The sequence below is a fragment of the Mastigoproctus giganteus genome, chromosome 13, assembly GCF_048544385.1.
Source record: "Mastigoproctus giganteus isolate SK-2022 chromosome 13, ASM4854438v1, whole genome shotgun sequence".
Classification (NCBI taxonomy): domain Eukaryota; kingdom Metazoa; phylum Arthropoda; class Arachnida; order Uropygi; family Thelyphonidae; genus Mastigoproctus; species Mastigoproctus giganteus.
The window spans coordinates 72,406,565-72,431,994 of record NC_143587.1 but is presented as its reverse complement, the minus strand read 5'-3'; the positions used below and the strand labels follow the sequence as shown (position 1 = coordinate 72,431,994).

General features: G+C 35.0%; 1 protein-coding gene across 1 annotated transcript in view; it reads right to left on the bottom strand.

Moving 5' to 3' along the window:
* Positions 1–25,430, bottom strand: part of brp (ELKS/RAB6-interacting/CAST family member bruchpilot) — a 461,964-nt gene that overhangs the window by 54,364 nt on the left and 382,170 nt on the right. Inside the window, exons 6-7 of the mRNA XM_090387273.1 lie at positions 23,621–23,788; positions 4,271–7,708 (exon numbers count right to left, since the gene is read on the bottom strand). Of these exons, the coding sequence (XP_090243399.1) occupies positions 4,271–7,708; positions 23,621–23,788 (3,606 nt within the window). The remainder of the gene's footprint in view (positions 1–4,270; positions 7,709–23,620; positions 23,789–25,430) is intronic.

Genomic DNA, 25,430 nt, shown 5'->3' with positions numbered 1-25,430 from the left:
TTATGTTTGCTGTTCCATCAACAGTAGCTTTTTCTTTAGTTTCAGAATCATCCAAAATTGTCAACACTCTTTGCACAATTTCATTGTCATCTAAAATTTAGCATCCGATGTCCATTTTGTCCATATCCAGCCAAGCGTTTACTTCCTCCATCGAAATATTTTTAAAACCAGGACATTCAAACATGACTGCAAAATTACAGTTTCTTTTGGAATGGTTTGTGTATCACTTGAATATATGTCTGGCCACAACTTATTCCAGCTTCTTTGTATTGTTTGAACTGGAATATCATTCCAGGCTCCAGCAACATTGAAAATTATGTCTTTTATAGAATAGCTTTTCCAAAACTCTATCACATCTAATTTATTTTTGGCTAAAACAAGTTTTTGAATGAACATTTTGCAATAATGTTTCATAATCTCAATCACGCCTCGGTCCATCGGCTGAATGAGAGATGTCGTGTTCACTGGCAGAAAGTGACATGATATTTTGCCATCATCACTTTTTAAATCAACTACGTGTATGGGATGAGTAGGCACATTGTCCATCAGTAGCAATGCATATTGTGGTAAATCTTTTGATGCCAAATGTGATATTAGATGTGGTACAAATATTTTATGAAATTAATCATGAAATATGTCTGCCAGGGACAAAAGTTGATGACGTGGAGCAGATATCATCTTTTAAGGACACAAAAGGTGATACTGTTGTACATGTTTGAACTAATGACATTAAGAGTAAGAGATCTGCAGATTTACTCAACAAGTACGGTCAACGTTGAAAAAAAGTTGCGAGTTAGGGTTGAATGTGAAAGTGTCTGCAATTCTGCCCAGACACGATAGAAGGCTAGTGGCAGAGAAGAAAAATGTATGGGATGCATATTATTATTATTAGCTATAGGTGCAAGGAAGCCTGAGGCTTATGCTGCACCAGCCAAAAAATTCCCCAGCAACCCTGAGAGAGAGAGAGAGAGAGAGAGACAAAAGGGAATCACCAAGAAAGAGAAGAATGATGATATCCAGCTCAGGACCCTGGGTGTGTCATGCCCATGCTCGCCAGATGTGAACTCCTGGAGTGTACCAGGTGACACAGAAACCTATGTCAGATACAAACTAGTCTGTAATCACGTCACAAAGGAAGTTAGGCAGGCGAAGGCAGATTACAAGAAATCTTTGGCAAAGGATGCAAAGAAAAACAACAAAGAGTTCTTTACTTATGTTAACTCTAGAAGGAAAGGGATGAATCAGATTGGACCACTTAACATAGATGGATTGACTACTGATGATCATGCTCAGGTAGCTGATAAACTAAATGAGTATTTTGCATCTACATTCACACATGAGGAGTTATTCAATGAGGGGAATGCAGAAGTTTATCAAACTCTAACAGGGAGCTAAGTGATTCTGCTGTAATAACTGAGAGCAAAGTGGAGGAGAAATTGTTGAAGTTAAATATAAGGAAGGCACCTGGGGTGGAAGAGATCTATCCAGTTATATTAAAGGAGGCAGCAAAAGAAGTAAGCAAACCCTTAGCCATAATTATGAGAGCTTCCTTGGACTCAGGGGAGGTTCCCATGGACTGGAGGTGAGCAAATGTGTCACCAATTCACAAAGAGGGTTCAAAAGGTGACTGTAGACCTGTTAGTTTAACTTGTGTTCTGGGGAAAATAATGGAATCACTGGTTAAAGAAGCATTGCAGGATCATCTAGACAAGACTGCAGTAATAATTAAGCCACAGCATGGGTTTGTTAAAGAGAGGTCTTGTCTGACCAATTTTATTGGATACTATGATGTGGTCACAAAGGAACTAGATGCAAAATAATAATTTTTATATCATATACTTGGATTTCAGGAAAGCTTTTGATACTGTTGCACATGGAAGATTCCTGTACAAACTGGAGAGGTATGGCATTAAGGGTAAGTTGCTACAATGGATAAAGGGATGGTTGAGTGGAAGACGAGAGAGATAGGTAATCAGAGAACACTGCTCTTTGTGGACAAATGTTATTAGTGGAGTCCCCCAGGGTTCATTGTTGGGCCCACTGTTGTTTTGTATATTTATCAATGATATTGATGAAGGTATATCAGGTTCAATGCCCAAGTTTGCAGATGATACAAAGGTTGGCAGGGTTGTTAATGACAGTAAAGACAGTATGCTACTCCAGCTGGATTTAGATAAGTTGGACAAATGGGCTGAGAAGTGGCAACTGAAGTTTTTAACATTAACAAATGCAAAGTATTGCATATGGGTAGCAATAACTGAAGAGAAACGTACCAACTGTGTGGTACTACACCCAGGGAAGTGGAAAGTGAAAAAGACCTGGAGGTAATTGTGCAGTCAAATATGAAGTACATAGAGCAGTGCAGGCGGGCTGCCAGGGCCGGTCATGGAATCTTGTTAATGATATATAGGAATTTTGCTAGCAGGGACAGGGAGGTGATAATCCCGTTATACAAGGCAATGGTCAGGCCACACCTAGAATAATGTGTGTACAGGTCTTGAGGCTTCATTTTAGGAAGGATTTAGAGTTTCTAGAACAAGTACAAAGAAGGGCAACAAGATTGGTGAGGGGAACAAAGGGGTGCTCTTACCAAGAAAGGCTTAAGTTCTGCAAATTGTAGCACCTGGAGAATACCTGAGAGGTGATCTGATTGAGGTGTACAAGGCCTTGAATGGGTTGAGCAAGCTGAATGCTGATGGGATTCTTCCTCTTGCTCGAATTAAGAACCTGAGGGGCACAGTTTCAAATTGAGGAAAGACAGTTGTAGAATAGATGTGCAGAAATTTGCCTTTAGCCAGCGGGTAGTTGATTGGCAGACCAGACTTCCATCTTTTGTTGTGGAAGTTGATAGCCTAAATAAATTTAAGGCTGAGCTGGACAGGCATTTGGAACGAATGGAGGGGTGAAATGGGAGGGTTTTTTTGTTTGTTTGATTCTGTATAAACGTGCTTTCTTGCATCATATAATGCAATAACCTCTACTAATGCTAATATTTGTGATTTGTTTACCAAACCTTTAAACCATCACAACCATTATGTTATTTATTCATGTATCAGCTTTACTAGAGGAGATGTGATGCAACTCATCTCAATAATGACTATTACTGTTGACCAATTGAATGGTGCTATTATTTCCATTAGTTCTGTTCTCTAATATTGTCCAGTTTTGCTGAGATAGCAACATTTACAGTTTGGGCACTATATATACAATATATTATATTATATTGTATTATATTATATTGTATATACAATATATTATTTTGTATAATATATTGTATATACAATATATTATATTGTATATAGTGCTGCCAAGTGGCTTCACATACTCTAAACAATATGAATGAAGTATCCTAGCAGCCAGTGCCTATCATCATCAAATAATAACAACAAAAAATAAGTAAGTTTGTTGTTGAGCTAAAAATCACAAATGAAAATGTATTTCATAATTTTAATCTGTCTAAAGTTCAAGAACAGTGTTTAGCAGACTGATATTGATATTTTCACTATAAAAATCAAGTTGAATTTAAAAAAATATTAAATTAACTAAACTTTGAATAATGCCATCATCATATATATTATTAAAATATTAATTGTGTTCAAGTTACATGAAATATACAGGAATTTTTCTAGCAGGGATAAGGAGGTGATTATCCCTTTGTATAAGGCAATGTTCAGAACACCTTGAGTACTGCATAAAGGTCTGGAGGCACTGTTTTAGGAAGGATGTATGAAGAGCAGCTGGAACAGGTACAGAGAAGGGCAGCAAGATTGTTGAAGAGTAAAGAGTGTTCTTACCTCAAAAGGCTTCTATTTTGAAAATTGCAGCACTGATGACAAGGCATTTGCAAGGTGATCTGATTGAGGTGTTTAAGGCTTTGAATGACTTGAGCAAACTCAATGTTGATGGGATTCTTTCCCTTGCTCAGACTCTGCCAGTGAGGGGGCATAAATTCAATTGAGGAAGGATCATTGCATAGTTTGTCTAGTTCTTCCTTGAATAAATTCAAGGAAGAACTAGCCAAGCTATTGGAGGGGATGGATAAGTGAAATGGAAATTTTTTTTTTTGTTGGGCTGATAATGTATAAGCTTGCTTTCTTGCATCATTTGCTATTATTAATACTAACACTAAATGCTTATAAAAATATTATTGAAATATTTGCTTCTGTTTTCGAATTTAGGTCATTACAAACAAATCAATCTAATAAAACTAAGAGACATACTTTACATAATTATACTTATAAGAGAATAACTTATTAAAATGCAATCTGACCTCTTTTCTTTCCAGCTCCTGAACTAACATTTCTAGCTGTCCTTGGAATCTTTCTCTTTCAACAGCAAACCCTTTCACTTCTTCTTGTGCTTTCTCCAACTGTTTTCTTAATTGCTGAGCTTCTTGAGTCATTTTCTGTGTCTCTGTTTTTTGTTTCTCTAATTCTGAACGTAACTTTTCAAGTTCTTTTTCACTTTGCGAAATCTTTCCTGTCATTTTTTGTGACCTACTTTGTTCCACTCTCAATTGTTTATTATGCTCCTTTGTTCTACTCAGTTCTATGTTAGCATCTTCTAACTGTTTGTGTAAAGTTGCTAAAGCATCAAGAGACTGTTCTAATTCTGCATGTAAATTTTTATTTTCACCTAGAGTTTTTTGCAGTTGTTGCTCCATTTTTTTAATTTCTCTTTGCAAATGTTGTATTTCTTGCTGTGATCTTTCAATTTCACTTCTGGACATCTGGTGAACCTCTTGAGCTTTTCCCTGAGATAGCTGTATTCGTTCAAGTTCAGCTTGATATTCTTGAACTTCCCTCTGCATTAAATCTCGTTCTTCCAATGCTCTATGAAGTTCAGCTTGTGACCTGTCAAGTTTTTCCTGCATTTTTGATATTTCTGCTAACATCTTGTCATACTCACCTTTAAATTTTTCTTGATTCTCTCTGTAATGACTAACAAATGTTTCTGCATTTTCCATATTCTGTTTCAGTCTATCTACTTCCAACTGAATGCGACTATTTTCTGCTAAGCTTTGTTGGAGTTCTTTTTCTGATTTACTTAAAAGCTGTTTTAAACGTGCTACTTCATTATTTGCCCACTGCAAATCTGTTTGTGACTCTTGAACACTGTCTAGCTGACTTTGTGCTTGATTTAAGGTAGACTGGAGAGACTGAACTTCATTTTGTAAAGCATCACGTTCATCCCGTGTTTTTAATAATTCTACCTGGACACGCTCCAGACGATCTCTCATTCTTTCCATATCCTTCAATTCTCGTTCAACTTCATGCTTTGGTCGTTCTTCGGAGATTACTATTTTTTCTATTTTACCATGTGATATTTCAACTTCTTTCTTTAGCCCTTCAACTTCAGTTTGTTGTTTTACCTTTTCTTCTTGCAATCTCTGTAATTCTGCCATTGCAGTTTCATATTTATCCTTAACTTTTTCAATTTCAATATGCAGTCTTTCAACTTCAGCACTGTGTTTCTCTCTTTCTTGTATGGTTATACCTTTGTCACTCCTTAATCTGTCTAGCTCAGACTGTAATTTATTTATTTCACTGCCCATTATATCTTTTTGATGATTTGATTTTTCTAAATCAGCCTGAGCCTTTTCATATTTATCCTTAACCTTTTCCATGTCAATGCGTATGCGTTCAAATTCAATTTGTGATTTCTCTTGCACATTGTGATATTTTGACATCTGAGCTTGATATCTTTCTAATTCTAACTGAACATTTTCTTTTTCTGACTGTATTCTATCCTTTTCATTTTGAGTTCTTCGTAGCTCAGACTGAGATCGGTCCAATTTTTCATAAACTTTTTCCAGTTCCACTTGGAGGCGAGCAAGTTCTTCTTGTGATTTTTCATGGCTAGTCTGAGTTTTGCCCACTTGAGTTTGTATTCGATCTAATTCTATTGACATATGATCAACATCTGCTTGAAGCTTATCTCTTTCAGACTGTATTCGTCTTAGTTCTACTTGTGATTTTTCATACCGATCACGTATAACTTCCAATTCCATTTGACAGCGATCTAAATCTACTCTCATCTTCTCTTCTGCTTCTTTTGTTTTTGTAAGTTGGGAATATGTTCTTGCATAAAGATCTTTTAAGCCATCAAATTCTTCTTGTGATTTCCTTTGTTCATCTTTTGTTTTATTTGCAATAATTTGGTTCTTTTCTAATTCTAGTGTCAACCTATCAACTTCTGATTGAGACTGATCTAATCTGGATTGAAGTTTATACATTTCACCTTGGGATCGATCAAGCTTTTCAAGAAGCTTTTCATATTCAACTCTGGCTATTTCTCGATCTTCTTGTGCTTTCTGAAGCTGCTGCTGTAATTTTTCCTGTTTCTCTCGAAGCACTCTCAGTTCAGCTTGAGAGGTATCATAATCAACATGATACTTTTCCAGCTGATTATGAGTTTTTTCTAATCTATCTCTAACAACTTCAAATTCTGCTTGAGCATTTTCTTTGTCTTTCTGGACCTTATTGAGCTGTGCTTGAAGAAGATCAACTCTTTCTTGAAGTTTCTCTACTTCATTATGGAAGACATCTTTTTCTTTCTGAAGCCGTGACAGCTGAGTCTGTGAACGCTCATACTTTTCCCTCATTTTATCAGCATCAAGTTGTAATGATTCTTTGTCTTTTTGCAGTCTTTGTGATTGGGTTTGTAATTGATTTAACTGCATCTGCAAACTTTCTACTTCACATTGTGCTCTTTCCCTTTCTGATTGCAATCTTCTTATTTCAGCATTTGCTTTATCCAGTTTTTCCTGAATACGATCAGCATCAAGCTGAGCTTTATCAAGGGTGGCCTGTGTCTTATCATGCTGTGACTGAGCTTTGCTCAGAGTTGCTTGCACACGTTCTAACTCACCTCTCAATTTCTCTGCTTCTGTTAGAGCAGCATCTCGCTCTGAGTGAGAACGTGCAACTGCTGCTTGAACACGATCATATTCTTCTTGTAAGCTCTCTTTTTCTACTTGTGCATTTTCCAATTTGGCTTTTAGTCTATATATTTCTCCTTGTGAACGTTCTACTTTTTCTTGAAGTTGTTCTACTTCTCCTCGAGCTCTGTCTTGCTCTGCTTGATTCATTCTTAGTTCTGCTTGTGCTCTTCTCAATTCTGATTGGACTTTTTCTAGTTTTTCTTGCAGCCTTTCTGTCTCCTCTGACTGGAAAAACTGTGATTTACCAAAGGTAGTCTGTGATCGTTCAAAATCAGCTTTTAGCCTTTCTGTCTGTTCGCGAAGTCGCTCATTTTCCATAGCAAGCCAGGAATTTTCATTTTTAGTTCTTTCCCATTCACCTTGAAATTTGTTCATTTCACTTTGTATCTTATCTAACTCAGCTCTTGCTTGGCCCAATTCTGATTGAGAATTTTCTAATTTTACCTCTACACGATCCTTTTCTGCAGCTGCCTTTTCTAATCTTACTTGCAACTTTTCCATTTCACTTTCTAATGCATGCATTTTCATTTTGTATTCAGCAATTTCTCGTTCGTGTAGCTCTCTTTCTTCATTCCTTTCTTGTTCAGCTCTGTCTCTCTGCTCTCGCAACTGAGAAATCTGCTTATCTTTGTCAGTAATTGCTTCCTCCAAACTGGAGAGTGCTCCTTCAGAAGAAGAGTGATGAGCCTGCATAGCTGTAAGGCGAGCACGTGCCATATCAACTTGGTTATCTTTTTCCTTCAAGAGATCCTCTAGGTTTTCAATCTGGAACAAAAAAAAAAAAAAAAAGAGGAATTTATCAATTCTTCTAAAGTTTTGTTCATTTTTCATATTTAAATTCTAACCTAAAAACATAATCTAACCTAATTTTTCAAAAATTTAAAATAAGTTGTTCATTTTTCACTTAAATTATAGTAATTTTTTAAACTTAAAATAATAAAACAATATGTTTTAGAAATATGTTCATGAGAGTCTAGAAATTAAATTAAACATAACACTTAAAATACCAGAGTCAATATATAATGCTGCATCAACTTGGAAGAGAAGTTATCATGCATGAATATGAAAAAGCCAAGAGCTGATTGATGGTATTTGTCTAGATGTTATAGGAAGCAGATGGTAGACAATGAATGCATCTCAGAGCTCAAGTGAAGTCCCAAGAGATTGAAGATGTGCAAATATCTCACTCTCTCTCCAATTTAAAAAGGTAGTTTCAAGGTTGAAATGGATAATTACAAATCTGCAAGTTTAACTTCTTTGACAGGGAAAATTATGAAGCACAAGATTAAGGATACATCCTTAATACATAGAAGCATCTTGATGGTAATAATAATACTTTTTTATATTTATATTAATATTTTCATAATTGTTTAGAGGGCCAGGTGGCATCGACAATAATCCCAGAGTAATCATCTGTTACTCCAGGATCCTTGATGTTGGTTGGTTGTTGTGGGGGTTTAATGGCACATAAGCTGATTTGGCTATAATATGCCTATTCATTTATTATATAAAGAAATCAGATATTCTTGTACAGTCAGAAAAATCTGTAATCAAAAAAGATTAAAAACTCCAGTTTCCTTGAGGAAATTAAAAAAAACTCTGAAAGATTGGCTTTGTCACCAATCAGATTCTCTAGCATTATTGGTTTACAAAGATTAACCAGTGATAACAAGGTTGAGGTTCTGGCTTCTTTATATTAGGGGCAGTCAATCAGAATATGTTTCACAGTCAGATTTCTAGAACAATGTGGACACTGTGGTGGATCATCTCCTGCGAGTAAATGAAAGTGGGTCAGATTAGTATGACCTATTCTTGCTCTTGAAAGGACTACTTCTTGTCTTAATGTTTGGCACTCCAGTGTACGGACACTGGATTGCCAAATTTTCGGATCCTATTTAAATTGAAAGAGTTTATCATTAGTTGAGAGTGCTAGAGTGCTGTCCATTCTGATAGGCATGCAGCATGAATGGTTAGTGCATAGTATGATACTGGAACAGTGATATTGGTTAAATCTAATGTGGATTGATTTTTTTGCAGCTTTATCAGCCAGTTCATTTCCCAAAATACCAGGATGTGCTGGAATCCAACAGAAGGTGACCAGTTGATGGTGTTCTTCAAGTTCTAACAATAAGCTTCTAATTTCATCTAGAAAAGGGTGAACTATATCTGAGGAATTAGATAGTGCCATGATTGAATTGAGGGAATCAGTGTAAATAACAGATTTTAAAGAAACAGTCAGAACACAGATTTTCTAAAGCTAGTTTGATAGCATATAATTCGGCTGAGAAGATACTGAATTCAGATGGAAAGGTTGCTGAAATAATGATATATGATACACTGCTGCTGCTGCTCCAATGTTTGCATTAGATTTAGAGCCATCTGTATAAATTGGAGAAAAATCAGTATATCTTTGAGTGTGAGCTGCATAAAGTTGTCTGACGTTTGATGCTTTTATAATATTCTTTCCCCATTGGTAGAGGTAAGTGTCACAGATCGGTACAGGAGGAAGAGCCCATGGTGGTTGAGAACAAATTGCTATCTGTTGTATAGAGTGGATGGAAACATTCCAAACCTGCAAAAGCTCAAGACGGCAAAGGCCAGCTGGTTTTATTATGCTAGATTTATTTCTGTAGAGGTTTTCTAAAGGTGGATTGAAAAGGTATGACTGAATGGGATGCAAGGTACAACTTTGTGTCTTAACAGTATACTTTAGTAGCAGTGTTTTTCTACATAAAGTTAGTGGGGCTCGTGAGCATTAATGTAGAGACTACCGTAAGCGACGTTCTGAATGCACCAAGTGCAATCCTCAAAGCACTGTGTTGAATGGGGTCAAGCCAGCATAATGTACTTGTTCTGACAGAATCATAGATGGGAGCACCATAATCAAGACAGGATCTGATTAACGCCTTATATAACCGAAGTAAGGAGGTACGATATGCACCCCATGTTAGGGCGGATAAAATTCTGAGTACGTTTAACTTTTTTTGACAGGAAGTACATATATTTTTAATATGATCTAGGAAATTTAACTTGTTGTCAAGGGTCAATCCTAGAAATCTGATGTTATTGGTGACTAGGATGGGGACGTTAGAAATTTGAAGTTCAGGATCTGGATGAAGTTTGCATTGTCTACAAAAACGGATAGCAACTGTTTTCTGTGCGAGAGTTGATAGCCATTGATGCTGGCCTACTGTTGAATTTTATTAAGTGATATCTGAAGTTGTCGTTCAATGGATCTCATGTTTTGGGAATGGCAGGAGATGGAAAGGTCATCTGAATAAAGGTAAGTTTGAACTGTATTTGGAAGCTGTTTAGTGATAGAATCTATTCTAAGAGCAAAAAGAGTGGCACTCAGTACTGATCCCTGTGGGACACCTTACTAAATGAACGTTGCTGAGAGGGCATGTTGATATCGAACTTGAAATGATCTCACATGCAGAAAGTTTTGAAATATAGGAAGGTTCCCCCATAAACCAAGAGAGTAAAGATCTTGACGTATTCCATGTCACCAGGTGGTGTCATAAGAATTCTCTATATCTATTGAAACCATTACTAGATGTTCATGCTTAACAAAGGCATTATGAATGGCGAATTCAGCTTTCACCATGAGATCCATGCACGATCTATTTTGACGAAAGCCATATTGAATGGCTTTTGTAAAAATAGGTCGATGAACCAGATGAGTCTTCTGTGTACAATTTTTTCAAGGATTTTGCTGAGGCTTGAGAGAGATATTGGTCTATAGCTATGAGGGTTGGGTGGATCTTTTCCAGGCTTTAGGAATGCCAAAACTGTAGAGTGATGCCAAGAAGCTGGAAAAACATTTTCTAAATATGTAAGATTGTAAAAAACCAAGAGCAGGTGCAAAGCTTTGTCATCAAGACGTAGCATTACATAATAAATTCCATCTGGTCTGGCAGCACTGTTTTGCGTCATTTTATTCTGGTCTTTTTTTGGGAAGGATGGGCATCCAGTATCCATGGTGTCATTTGATTGAAGTTCTAGTATGTGTTCCTCATAATCTGTTAGAGATGCAATGAGTGAGAGAGACTCTTAATCTGATTATTGGCAGTGATTCTTCATGCATTAAGAATCTGCAGATTGATGTGGGATTTACTTAAAGAAGTAACTACCAGCAAGAGTAAAGGGAAGGGTTTATGCTTTTGTAAAGAAGACTACAGTGATCTCAGACAGTTTTTAGATTCTATACAGTGAGACCAACTAATGATGTTACCAGCAACAAATTCTAAATGGGAAGCATTCAGGGAAATAATTATAGAAGTTACTAGGGTTTTCATACAAACTAAGAAATGCCTTAGGTGGTATGAAAGTCAGACCTAAATGGATGACAGATGAACTAATGAGACGTGGCAGAAAATAAAAATGCATGGGATGCATACAGATTATCAGGTGATTCAGAAACCTATGGTAGATATAAATTGGACTACAATCAAGTCACAAAGGAGGTTAGGCAAGCTGGAGCAGATTGAGAAATCTTTGGCAAAGAATTCAAAGAAAAACAGCAGAGGCTTCTTTATTTATGTGAACTCTAGAAGGAAAGAGATAAATCACATTGGTCCACTTGATAACAGTGGTTCAACTTTTGATGATCCTGCTCAAGTTGCTGAAAAACTGAATAAGTATTCTGCATCCACATTCACATATGAAGGATTCTTTAGTAAAGTGGATGCCAGAGGTTTATCAAACTCTAACAGGGAGCTAAATGATTTTGTAATAACTGAAATGAAATTGAAGTTAAACATAAGAAAGGCACCAGGATGGGATGTAGCTAATTATATTAAGTGAGGTGGCAAAGGATGTCACAAACCCTTAGCCTTAATTATGAGCGTATCATTAGATTCAGGGGAAGTCCTCATGGAGTGTAAACGTGTGAATGTATCTCCAATTCACAAAGGGGAATCAGAGGGTGATACGAGTAATTACACACCTATTAAGCTTAATTTCTGTTTTCCAGGAAAAATAATGGAGTCATTTATTAAGGAAGTGATGCAGGACCATCTAGACAGGATTGCAGTTATACTCCAGACACAGCATGGGTTTGTGAAGGGAAAATCTTATCTGACTAAACTGACTGGATACCACAATGCAGTCACAAAGGAACTGGATGCAAAAATTAATTTTGATATCATATACAGTAGGCCCTCGATTTAATGGACAAAAAATTTGTCCTAAAGGAAAAATTAGGAACCTATTTATATCTGATAGCGTCTCACATCAGACAGCACATCTGTAATCGTTGCATGTAAGAGGTTGTATAAGAAGTTTTTGGAAGAGGTGATGGTTGTTTTGGAAGAAACAGAAGACACAGAAGAAGATACAAGAGGCACCAGGACACTGCAAAATTTACATGCATACAACATTAGATCTGCTATCTTCAACTTAGCAGCTATGTGGAAAGATATGAAGATTACTACCTTGGCCAATGCTTGGAAGAAGTTGTTGTACAACATAGAACCTGAAATGAACTTTGAGTGTGTTGAGGCGTCTAATTTTCAGGACACTCTTCTGAGGGCCAGCAATAAAAATGCAACTGAGAATGATGGGGAACAGTGGCTCGAAAATGATGGTGATCTGGGCTATCAAATTTTTTATGAGGTAGTAATTGCAGAAAATGTTCTTCATGGAGAACAAGAGGACGATATGATGATGACAAAGACGAAGAATCAGTTGCACTTCATCCTAAAGACAACACATGGATGACACCATACATTATACTGAATCATCATCAGACCCTGATGTGCTTTCTTATTATGAACATTTTAGAGAATTTCGATCTACAGTAATAAGGAAGCAGCACCGAGGTGTAAAGCAACTGATGATGATTTCTTCAAGACCACTTCATCAACTGGACCTGTTTCACCAGAACCCTCTACCAGCAAGGAATTAACACATCTCCCTCCATATGACAGTTGTTTCTGACTCTGAAAATTGTGATTCTTTCAATTAAGTTAATATTAATATTGAATATTATATTTTTTAAACGTTTTTTGTGTTTTTTATTCAATAGAGTTTAAGAATTTAAGTATTTTTTCCCTCTAAAATGGATTTAGATGAAAAAACTAATGTTCACATTAAAAAAAACTTGGTGTGATCTTTTAAGAAAAAAAAAAAAAAAGGTGGTTGAAATACTATTAGTTACATTGTATAGTTTTTGAAGTGTTTAATTAAAATACAGTTTAGTTCCTGTCGTAAATTTATTTTTATATATAAATAAATAAATTTTCTGTTTATACTCTGGGACGACCAAACGGTCAGAGGAGTTCACAAGATAGACAGAATACAAGAAACAGCACCGTATTCAGCAGTCACGGGCTTGAACCCCGGTCACTCAAGGCACGTGTACTTATGCACCCGCACGCCTGACCACTAGGCTACAGCGGCCTTATTATATTTAACAGATGTTTTAGTGGCGTGTATGTAATGTACTCAATGTATATTATAATAATATTTTATTCATACTTATACATTATAATAACATTTTAATACATCCTGTACATTGTAAACTCATTATTAATATATGTTTTGAAAATACATTTGATTTAACGGACTTTCAGCAATAGCGGACACACTTTCCCCCAGTTAGTTCGTTAAATCGAGGGCCTACTGTACTTGGATTTTGGGGATACTGTTGCACATAAAAGACTGCTGTACAAATTTGAGCAGTGTGGCATTAAGGGCAAGGTACTGCTGTGGATAAAGGATGGTTGAGTGGGAGAAGACAGAGAGTGATTATTAATGGGCCCTGCTCTTCACAAAACGTTATCAGTGAACCACAGAGTTGGCTGGGCTCATTGTTGTTTTCTTTATTTATCAATGATATTGATGACGGCATATCAGGTTTAATGTCCAAGCTTTTCCACTGCGCCCAAGAATACAGATAATACAAAGGTTGGCATGGTGGTTAATCACGGTATGCTACTGCAACAGAACGTAAAAAATTAGGCAGATTGGCTGAGCAATGGCAATTGATGTTTAACCTCGACCAATGCAAAGTACTGCCATATGTAGCAGTAACCACAGAGTAAGGTATTGACTGTGTGCTACTACACTCAAGGTAGTAGAAAATGAAAAAGACCTGAGGTAATTGTGCAGTCAGATATGAAGTTCTCTGGTAGTGCAGACAGGCTACCAGGACAGCTCATGTGTTTTTGTCAATGATTTACACAAATTTTTCTAGCAGGGATAACAAGATGATTATTCTATTGTATAAGGTCAAGCCACATCTTGAGTATTGCATACAGGCCTGGAGGACTCGTTTTAGGAAGGATGCAGAGCTGCTGGAATGGGTGCAGAGAAGGGCAATGAGATTGGTGAGGGGAACAAATGAGTGCTCATACCATGAAAGGCTTCAGTTCTGCAAATTGCAGTATTTGGAGACTAGGTATCTGTGAGGTGATCTGACTGAGGTGTTTAGGACTTTGAATGGATGAGCAAGTCAATGCTGATAGGATTCTTCATCTCACTGAGCCTATGCACATGAGGGGGCATAAATTCAAATTGAGGAGGGATAGTTGCAAAACAGATGAGCAGAAGTTTGCCTTTGGCCAGCGTATAGTTGATTGCTTTAACAAACTTTCATCTGTTGTTGTGGAAGTAGATAGCTTATGAAAGGTGAAACAGGAAGTTTTTTTGATGTTAAAATCGTTTTTACTGCGTTATTTGGAAAAAAGCATTGCATTACCTAGAAATCGTCATGAAACCCGGTGTCCATGCGTGTACTTGTTGTGTGCAGTGACACAACAAGTACAATGCATGTGCCCAAGAAAACTCAATTGTATGCAAGTGCAGTCACTGCAACAAGTTGCAGTGACACAAGTACAATTGAGCAGTGATACACTGTGTTATACCATTATATCAGCATAATGATTAATACACAAGTGATTGTGTCAAAATCTACAGCCCTGCGTTCGAAGGAATATTGTGAAAGAGAAGTTGGACAGAAATGTGAATCCAGATGAAATTCAACAAGAGTGTTTCGTTATGCCTGGGAGTTCTCAAACTGCACCCAAAAAAACTCTAGCTGAAATAATGAAGGAATATCATGAATGGAAGAAAAGGAAATTCGAACTATTCTGAATAATAATGAAATTCAATGACAGAGTTCTACTATGCCTAATACTTGTCAATGACAGGGTTCTACTATGCCTGATACTTATCAGGAATCTAAAAAACTCCAGGAGAACATATGAAGGAATATCGTGCACGAAAAAAAGCGAAATTAGAAATGGCAGTTTGAAAAACTAGTGTACAAAAACCCATTTGGATTTAGTTGTAATGTTTGTGATTGTTTATGGTTTCAATCAGATTTGAAACCATTTCCAACAACTTCATATGAATTACTTCAAAATGAATTTCATTTACAAGAAGTGAGTACTTTCATGATGTGTAATACATGTCACACTTCATTAAAAGAGGGCCAGATACCAACTATGGTTACATCAAATGGATTTATATATCCAACATATCCTACTCATTTGCCTCCACAGGATGTTGCAACTGAGCATTTTATATCACCACGATTACCCTTTATGCAAATTTGTTGGTTACATTATGAACATGGACAATATGGGATCATTGGACAAGTAATAAATGTACCAGTTAACGTAAATACGATGGTTCATCAATTACCTAGAGAATTAGACGATGATTATGCTATTGATGTACATATAAACGAAGACTCATACATAAATCATCATATCTACAAGGATGTGTGCAGAAGAAAATAGCGAAAATATGGTTACGGTATTTGATAAATTCACCTTTGTATAAATTCTATGGCATAAAAGTGAGTGACGATTTTTTGGGGAAAAATGATGATAGTGAATAGGAGCATTCAGATGAAATTGTGGAACCTGTCAACAATGATGATGAACTATTGTTAATTCAACAACAAACATTATTATGGTCTGAAGATAAATATTTATGTATAGCACCGGGTCAGAAATCATCTCCAACAAGTTTCATATTTGATATAAATAAATAAATAAATTTTCTGTTTATACTCCGGCATGACAACCAAGTCAGTAGAGTTTACAATAAATCGTCAATACAAATATTTATCGTATTTAGTAGTCATGGGCTTGAACCCCGGTCCATTCAAGGATTGCGTGCTATACACTCTCGCTCCTGACCACTGGCTACATGCAGAACAACTTTCTTTTCCAGCTATATATTTGGGACATGCACGAAAATTTAAAAATGGATTGAAAATTACTCCCTTTATGATGGCATCGAGTGAAATTCGTAGATCTGATCGTCGTGGAGTAACTCCCCAACATTTGTTATATATGACAATGAAAATCATGCAAATGCATACCGCAGAAAATTTGCAAATTGCATTTAAATCAGTAAGAATAACAGCAAACATTACTCGTTCTATATTGGAATTGAAAGAATTTATAAACAAGTCATTAGAGTCTAACTTGGCATTTCTAAAATCAATTCCCAATTCAGCATATTATTGGAGTCGATAAACGAGATGTGTTTGCGTGATTCGTCAGTTAGGTAAACCTACAATGTTCTTGACGTTGAGTGCATGTGAACCAACATGGCCCATATTACTATGTATGTTATACAAATTTAGCTATAAACAAGAAATTACAACTAATGAAGTTATGTATCTACCTTATATGGAAAGAACTACATTAATAAATGAATACGCCGTAACATGTGCCATGTATTTTAACAAAATTGTTGAGAGTATACTCAAAATTTTAAAATCTAAAACCTATAGTCCTTTTGGGAAATATTATGTTGTGAATTTCTTTAAATGCATTGAATTTCAACATTGAGGAAGTCCACATGCACATATATTATTATGGATGAACAATGCACCCTCTGCACCATTAAGAAAAGAAAAACAAGGTGGGATGGAAGAAGCAATCCAAATGATAGATGAATTATGTTCTACAGAGAAAACTTCAGATTATTTAAATTTACAGCAACATAAACATACTTTTACCTGTTATAAAAATAATAACGCAAACCAACGAGAATGTCGATTTGAGCACCTTTTTGGCCAATGTCACAAACTCATATTGATACCAATGGTCACAGATGACAATCAGAGATTAGGGTATCTTTGATTGTCATCAATCAAAAAATATCGTAAAATGCACGACTCATTAGAATTGGATAATCATGTTAATTTCGAAGAATTCCTTAAATCAATGCCAATCAGAAGAAGAATATCTAAATATTTTGAGGGCTGGTATCAAACGACCACGTGTATTTCTTAAATGCAAGATAGAAGAGAAATTTATGAATAATTACAATCCTTGGATTTTAGGAGTGCTCAAGTCTAATTCGAATTTACAATTTATCATAGAAGAATATTCATGTGCGGCATATGTAGTTGATTATGTGAATAAAACTAAAAGAGGAATAAGCAACCTGCAAAGGAAAATTCTAGAGCTACAAGAAGAATATCCTGATATGGATATAACTAATCTAACATGAGCATTAAGTGTAGATGAGTTCACAAGAGGCCGCTTGGTATTTATTACAATACCTAATATTTGTGTCTTCAAGAGCAATTGAATATGTGCCAATGGTATGGCCGCATGAGTGTCAGAAATTACATAAATCAAAAGCTGAACTGGATGAACAACAAGTTGATAGTGAGTCTTTGGATATATGGAAAGATAGTATTTTTGATAATTATGAAAAACGGGGCAAAACATTAAAAGATATAACTCTTGCATAATTTACTGCTTATTATCGAAAAGGAAATGGGTGATGGGTGAAAAGACAATTTCCTAAAATAATTCGGTATCAGAATTATAATACAACATGTCTTCATGAACATATATGTGAAATGGTAACTTTACATATACCATTTATCAATGAGGAGAATGAAAATAAATATTTCGAACATTATTAAACCAACAAAGAGATAATTACCTTGAGAAGAAAAGAGTTCGAATCTGATGTTGACATTGAAAAGATGCTAGCAATTTGTAGGCAACTTTGTATTGAACTTGATGAGAATGATTAAAATGGACTGGCGGTGGGTAAAAAATGAAGAATTTCTAAAATCAAAAGAAATTGGAGGTATGAATATATACTTCATTGGAGATTTACAGAAAGCAGAATGTATTGTTGTACCATCAATTGCCTCCAGTGCATGCTGCATTTATATATAAACGCCTGAATGCATGCTGCATTTATATATAAATGCCTGAAGAACTCATTGATTGCTCCAAAATTATGGCATTCACTACAACTTCATGAATTAGTACAAGTTGTTCGACAGTCCAATAGTATATTTTCTAAAATTCTTACAATAATAGGCAATGGAGAAGAGTTATTACCAGATGAACTTAAAATTATAGAATCGAGATTTGTTACCAAAGAAGATGCTACTAATTTATGTCCACAAGGGATTCGACTATTTTTAAGAAATAGTGATGTAAATGACAATACAAATGCTTTAGTTGCAGATGAAACCCATAAAGTGGTTGCACAAGATTTATACTGAAACCCATAAAGTGGTTGCACAAGATATCATTCTGAAGAACAATTAGCAAGTATGCAAAATAAAATTCATAAAATGTCAGTGACTGAAACTGCAGGACTTCTATACATTCTATTGTTATTGAAAGGAAAACCGTACATGATTACTACAAATATAGATGTGGTCGATGGATTGGTAAATGGTGCAATCGGTACTTTAGTATATTTAGAATCTGAGGATGACAAAACATTTTAATGAGTATAGATGAAATTTCCTGAGTCAAAAATAGGACATAATCTTCAATCTTGTTATAAAAAATATGTGAAAGATAAACATTTACCTAGTTAATCCGTACCTATTATAAAATGATCAACTACGATTCCATTCAAGAACAATAGGAAATTAACATGTAAATTTCCTTTAGTATATGCTTGTGCTTTGACTATACATAAATCTCAAGGAGGGATCTTCGACAAAGTTGTATGTAATTATGAGAAAGATCATCAAGAGCAACTTGTATAAGTGGAATTATCTCAAGTGACCTCAGAGCAAGGTTTATATATTACAAATCCCCACGATGATTTCACATTTCACCCCGGAAAAGCTACATAATATAGAACTTCATGCCGAACTATATCACTTGAAAAATAATAAGCTACTGTCTCTACAGGATGAACTGCAAGATTTCATACAAAGTGGTATATCTATATCGTTGATGAATGTACAAAGTTTATGGGCTCATGTTCTGGATATCAAAACGGACACGATCTTACAGCAATCCAAAATATTAAGTGAAACGTGGTTGGATAATGATAAACATATATTACTTAAACCATTCCAATGTGTGACTCAATTTAAAAGGCCAGATGTTTGTAGTGGTGGTGTTGCAATATATCAACATGAAGGTTCAACTATCATCAGTACACAACATATCTTTGCACAACATAATAGCAGCAATGCGACAGCAGTATCAGATGAAACTGGAGACATTAATGGATCTTTGCGCAAATTCAATAGTGAATCTATTTTCATCATTGCTATATACATCACTCCAGGAATGTCATTAGATATAATTCAAAAATTCATAAACAGAATTTGATGCCATATTCCATTGAAGGTGCAAAATTATTGGAAGAGCCACTGGATCATATACCTATAGTTCTCACTGGTGATTTCAATCTAGAATTAAATTCTGAGGCTGGAAAGAAGTTTTGTAAATTTATGAAAGATGTCTTCAATTTAGATATTAAGTCAAATACTTTAGTAAATACTACACGTAATGGAACGACAATCGATGGAGTATTCACTCGGGAATTAAAATCATTTGAGTGTAAAAATTATATATCTTATTTCAGTTACCACAGACCAATAATTTTAGTGTTATTATAATATATTTTTATTTGTAAAATAATAAGAGAAGTTTACCTCAATATAGTATGTAGAACACTTCCAAATAATACTCTCCAGAAATTAAAATGAAAAACTTACATTAGAGTAACAAATAATTTAAAACAATAATTAAACATCAATTTAACACAATAAAACTCAATTTACGATTAAGAACTACGATACATTATTTAATAACCTTAAGGACTGTAGACTTAGCAACAATTACAATTTATTCTCACTAGATGTTACCTCATTATATATGAATGTAAACGTTGAATACACATTAGATATTATTTGGGATATGTTAAATAATAACTTGATATCGATTAATTATACGAAGCTTCCTATTAAGGAAATTTTTCACTTAATTAAACTGTTAGTTGAGGCCAACTATATCACCTTTCAAGACAAAGTGTACAAACAAATTTTTGGTTTGCCAATGGGATTGAGCTGAGTGGCTTAATATCAGAAATCTATCTCTCAACGATTGAGCAGATACATTTTCGACCCCCATATCACATACTATGAGAGGTATTTAGACGATGTTCTAGTTATCTAGAAATAACAAATATTACATTCATTTAATAATATTCATTCTAGACTCAAATTTACATTGGAAAGGGAGGATACGGATACAGAGTCATTAAATTTTCTAAATTTCACTCTTGCTCATCATTGCTATATACATCACTCCAGGGATGTCATTAGATATAATTCAAAAATTCATAAACAAGAATTTGATGCCATATTCCACTGAAGGTGCAAAATTAAGAGCCACTGGATCGTATACCTATAGATACGAATACAAAGTCATTAAATTTTCTAAATTTCAAGCGTACTCGGGACTCGAATAAATTTCAATTTAACATCTATTAAAAACCTACAAACACCGCTATGCTTCTACATTATAACAGCCATCACCTGTTCACCTACAAAAGATCAATTATCTTTAATCAATTTCTAAATGCCTACAAATATTCAACGATGGAATCTGCTTTGGGCTCAGAAATACAAATATTAACCAGCAGATTCTTAAACAGGGGTTATCCCCTTGTTACAATAAACCGAATTAGGGTACAAGCTAAGGATAGGATACAAAATACTACACCAACCAACAATAGTAACATCAAAAAATACTTTATTTCTGTCCCACATGTTGAACAATGGCACAAACAACTTAAATTCTTTAAAGATACTGAATTTAAAATTGTGGCCAGGCCAATACGGAAATTACACACTATACTGAACAATCGCTCAGTCCTTTCCTCATTCGCAACACAAATTAATGGCCTGGTATATAACATTTCTTGTGGTGATTGTGACTCGTCTTACCAGAATTCGACGCGTTTTCCTTTAAATATTCGTGTTAATCAACATGCGGCCTCATTTCGTGCTTGCTTCTCATTCAGCAGCATCAGAATTAGCCTTTCACGGCATTAACGAAAAACATACTTTATTTAACAAGGCCAAAATACTTAGTGTCCAACGTAATTATAAGTGACTATTAATTGCAGAAACTGTAGAAATTAAATTACATGAAAATTTCGTTAATGTTCGTCGGCCAGATCTCATCTCCGATTCGTGGGCATTTACGTACATGCGCAAAGACAAATAATCTCTATTTAAGTTTCATGCTCACCTCTATTCAGTAATTTTCATTCCTGTGATCATGATATACGGTCGAAAAGCATTGTCAGCTTCAGGAAGGAAAATTGTTTTGAAATTTTTTTAATTAAATTCTTTTAATTAATTTTATTATTATTAATTGTGTTAAATTGATTGATAAATTGTATTAAATTGATGTTTAATTATTTTTTAAAATTATTTGTTACTCTAACGTAAGTTTTTTGATTTTTTCGTTTTAATTTCTGGAGAGTATTATGCGGAAGTGTTCTATGTACTATATTGAGGTAAACTTCTCTTATTATTTTACAAATATTAATATCAACGTAGAACGTAGTGAGCTTTACAGTTCTGATTCATACTATATAATATATTTTATACGAATCATTTCATTGTATACTACAATTAAAAGTTCCATTCATCATATTTCATTGTACTGAAATTATTTTTTCAATAAAAATAATGCAGCAATACTTTTATTTATTTTACTGTACCAGTTTCATAATGAGTTCCTGCAGTAAAGGCATTTTTAATAGCTGCTACTGTGACATTATCAGCTCAGAGCAGAACAGCACCAACTCATTATGTACTTGGTTTTTTTTTTTTTTTTTTGCTGATTCTGTATAAGCCTGATTCCTTGCATCATTTGCCACTACTTATAATAATACATCATTTCCAATACTTCAGAAAGATTTCTCAATGCATTGAAAAAAAAAAAAAAATTTTGATGTGTGCACAATATTCCAAATTTGGAAATGGTGATAAAATAAATTCATTTCGATGTTCTTCCATGAACATCATGGAAAGCAAAACACATTCCAAAATTTCAAAATTCTGCATTTTTAACATTCAGAAATAGTGATAATATCAATGCATTCTAATGCACACAGTAATAAAACATTTAACCATGTTTCAATGTTTCAATTTAACAACAGCATTGCATGCAATTATTGACTGTAGCACTGGGCAACTAGTCTGGAACCTCTTGATTATACCATGTACTAATGACAGTAACAGTAAATGTTTAAAAATATTTAGTTATAATTGCAGTGCCATGAAATTCTCTCAATAATGTAAACAACCTGCAAGGGTATCGTTATAAATAACATATATTTATTTATGATGTACTGACATATATTTATGAGATGTACTGACATTTTGCCAGTTGGGAGAAAGAGGTCATTGTCCCATTATATAAGGTATTGATTAGGCTATACCTTGAATATAAGCAGTCCTCAACTTACATCAATTAGCAACTACGCCATTAGCAAATTGCCACTTATGTTATTATTTATAGCAGTCAGTCCATAATTTCTTTTTATTATATTTCACTAACCAGGATTCAGGGAGGCCACAGGAACTGATATTATTATTATAAGGGCAACATATAGGGAGCTGCGTAGCATCTGATTTTATGAAAGATGCTGCAGCACACAAACAAAACAACACAGCATGCAATGTAAATAAATAATTTAAATACATTTTCTGTTTATATTCCAGCATGACAACCAAGTCAGTAGAGTTTACAATAAACCGTCAATACAAATATTTATCGTATTTAGTAGTCACGGGCTTGAACCCCGGTCCACTCAAGGAATGCATGCTATGCACTCTTGCTCCTGACCACTCGGCTATGTAGTGTCAACCTCCCTGCCTGGTACACTAACCATTATAGTTAGTCCCTAGAATGTTGGAAAGCTGTTGTGGAATGAAAATTCACAATGCATGGGTAATCATATCTTTTTATAATCTGACTACTCAACTGGGATGACATGCTCTGGTAAATAACAGTCTCCTGGAAAATACCCAAAGAGTGTTATTTATCAGAGCATATTGTCTCAATTGTGAAGCTTGGTTGAGGTGCTGACACTGTCTGGGACTGTTTCTTATTGTTTGGCTGACATGTTATGAAATAATTTATTAATGAAAGGTTCTTTGAAACAAGCACACCTGTAGTTACTTTTGGCAATACAGTGTGTGTGTTATATTTGCATTTATGTTATATATTTTGAAATTTAGCTTATTTCCTTAAATGTCTGATGTAAAGACTCTTGTTAAAATGCATGTGCTACATAGAAACTTATATGGATGATGCTGAATATGCATCTTTGTAATAAAATATCCGACAATTGTTAATCAGACTAACAAATTTCTCTTTTACTTTCAAGTTTTACTTCAATCAATTTTACCTTTCTCTGCAGTACATTTATCTTTCTGTCTTTAATGTCCATGTGGTCCCTCAGTTCTTGAACTTCTTGTGCTAATCGATTACGTTCTTGAGTAGCTGTCATTGCTTGTTGTGTCTTTTTTTCTATCATTTTGTTCTTTTCTTCTAATCTTTGTCGAAGTTCTTCCACCTGGAAAAAGGATACAGCTGGTCACATACAATACCATAAATTTATAGTTAAATTTATGCACTCATCTGTAGTAAAGACAGTAAAAATATTTTATTATACAATAAACCCTAAATATTTGTGGATTTAATATTTACAGTTTTCATTATTTTTGGGTTGTGTCTTTGTAATGACTGAAACCATGAATATTAAATAGGTATACACCTATTTAATATCTGTGTTCTCAATTATTTGTGGGTAGTACTTCTGCAAGCCTATGTTACATTTCCATCATAAATGTGGACTTGTCTCTACCCAGTTATGCCAGTTTGATTAGAGGTGCAGATGATACTCTAGTCCAACTTATGGATCAGAGTCTCACAAAATTCTAAGTTGTATTGCACCTGCCACACATTTGCAAGAATTTGTGAGGAAAAAACTAATCTCTATTATGGGTCAGTTTCATGTCAACATGTAATTAATATTGTATCTGCACATTTGTTTGTCTCACTGAATATTGTGTGAAAATTCTTGCCAGATGGAGAGCGATTCCTCTATTTGAGTCAGCAATTGCTGGAAAAAGTAGAGCATTGACTGTACAACAAATATAAAAGAATCTCCAATGAAATCAACATATTTACTTGGAATGTGTGTGGGGGAAAGCTGCTACATGAAAAACCTTAAAGGTACTCATCTCATCAGTAGAAGAGCTGACAGAGCCTGAGTTTGGCACATATGAGAGGAGGTTTTGATGAATTCGGAGAAAGAAAGATGAAAACAATGAGGAAGAAGAAAGTAATGCAATTCAAAAACCTCAGCATTGAGGTGTATAAGGCCTTGAATGGGTTCAGCATGCTGAATTCTGATGGGATCCTTCCACTTGTTCAGATTACGAACCTAAGGGGGCATAAATTCAAATTAAGAAAAGACAGATGTAGATCAGATGTGCGGAAATTTGCCTTTAGCCAGCGGGTGGTTAATTGCTGGAACAAACTTCCATCTGTCGTTGTGGAAGTTGATAGGTTGAATAAATCTAAGGAGGAACTGGACAGGCATTTGGAGGGAATGGTGTGATTATTTTTTTTATTTTTATTTTTTGGCTGATGCTGCATAAGCTCTTACATTTGCTTTCTTGCATCACATGCCACTACTACTACTCACTTCCACAGTATAAGTTATTCCAACAACCAATTATGCTCAGGCTGAAAGCAAATTTCCACACACCTATCCTGCAACCCTCTTTTTCCAATTTATGTCCTGTTAGGTGGGTCATCTGAGAAAGAGTAAGGATGCCATCAACATTTAGTTTACTCAACCCATTTAAATAAACACATCATCTGGAATAAACACATCAATCAGGGCTTCTTGCACATTGCCTTCAGTAAATTTTAAGTGTGGTCTCAGTCTAATTTGTAACAGCTCTCAAGTTTCTCTTGACTAGAGTATCCTTTTGTGTTCTATTCTGCCATTTTGCTATTCTCTATATCCATTCCAACAGATCTACATCTTTCCCAAAATGAGCCTTCCAATCACTGACAGAACCACATGAGCTGTCCTGGCAGCCTGTCTGCACTGCTCAGAGATTGTGTAAAACTAAAAGACCTTACCCCTAGATCCTCTTTGCTCTCTAACACTTTGGGTGTGGTACCACCCAATTGGTATGTTA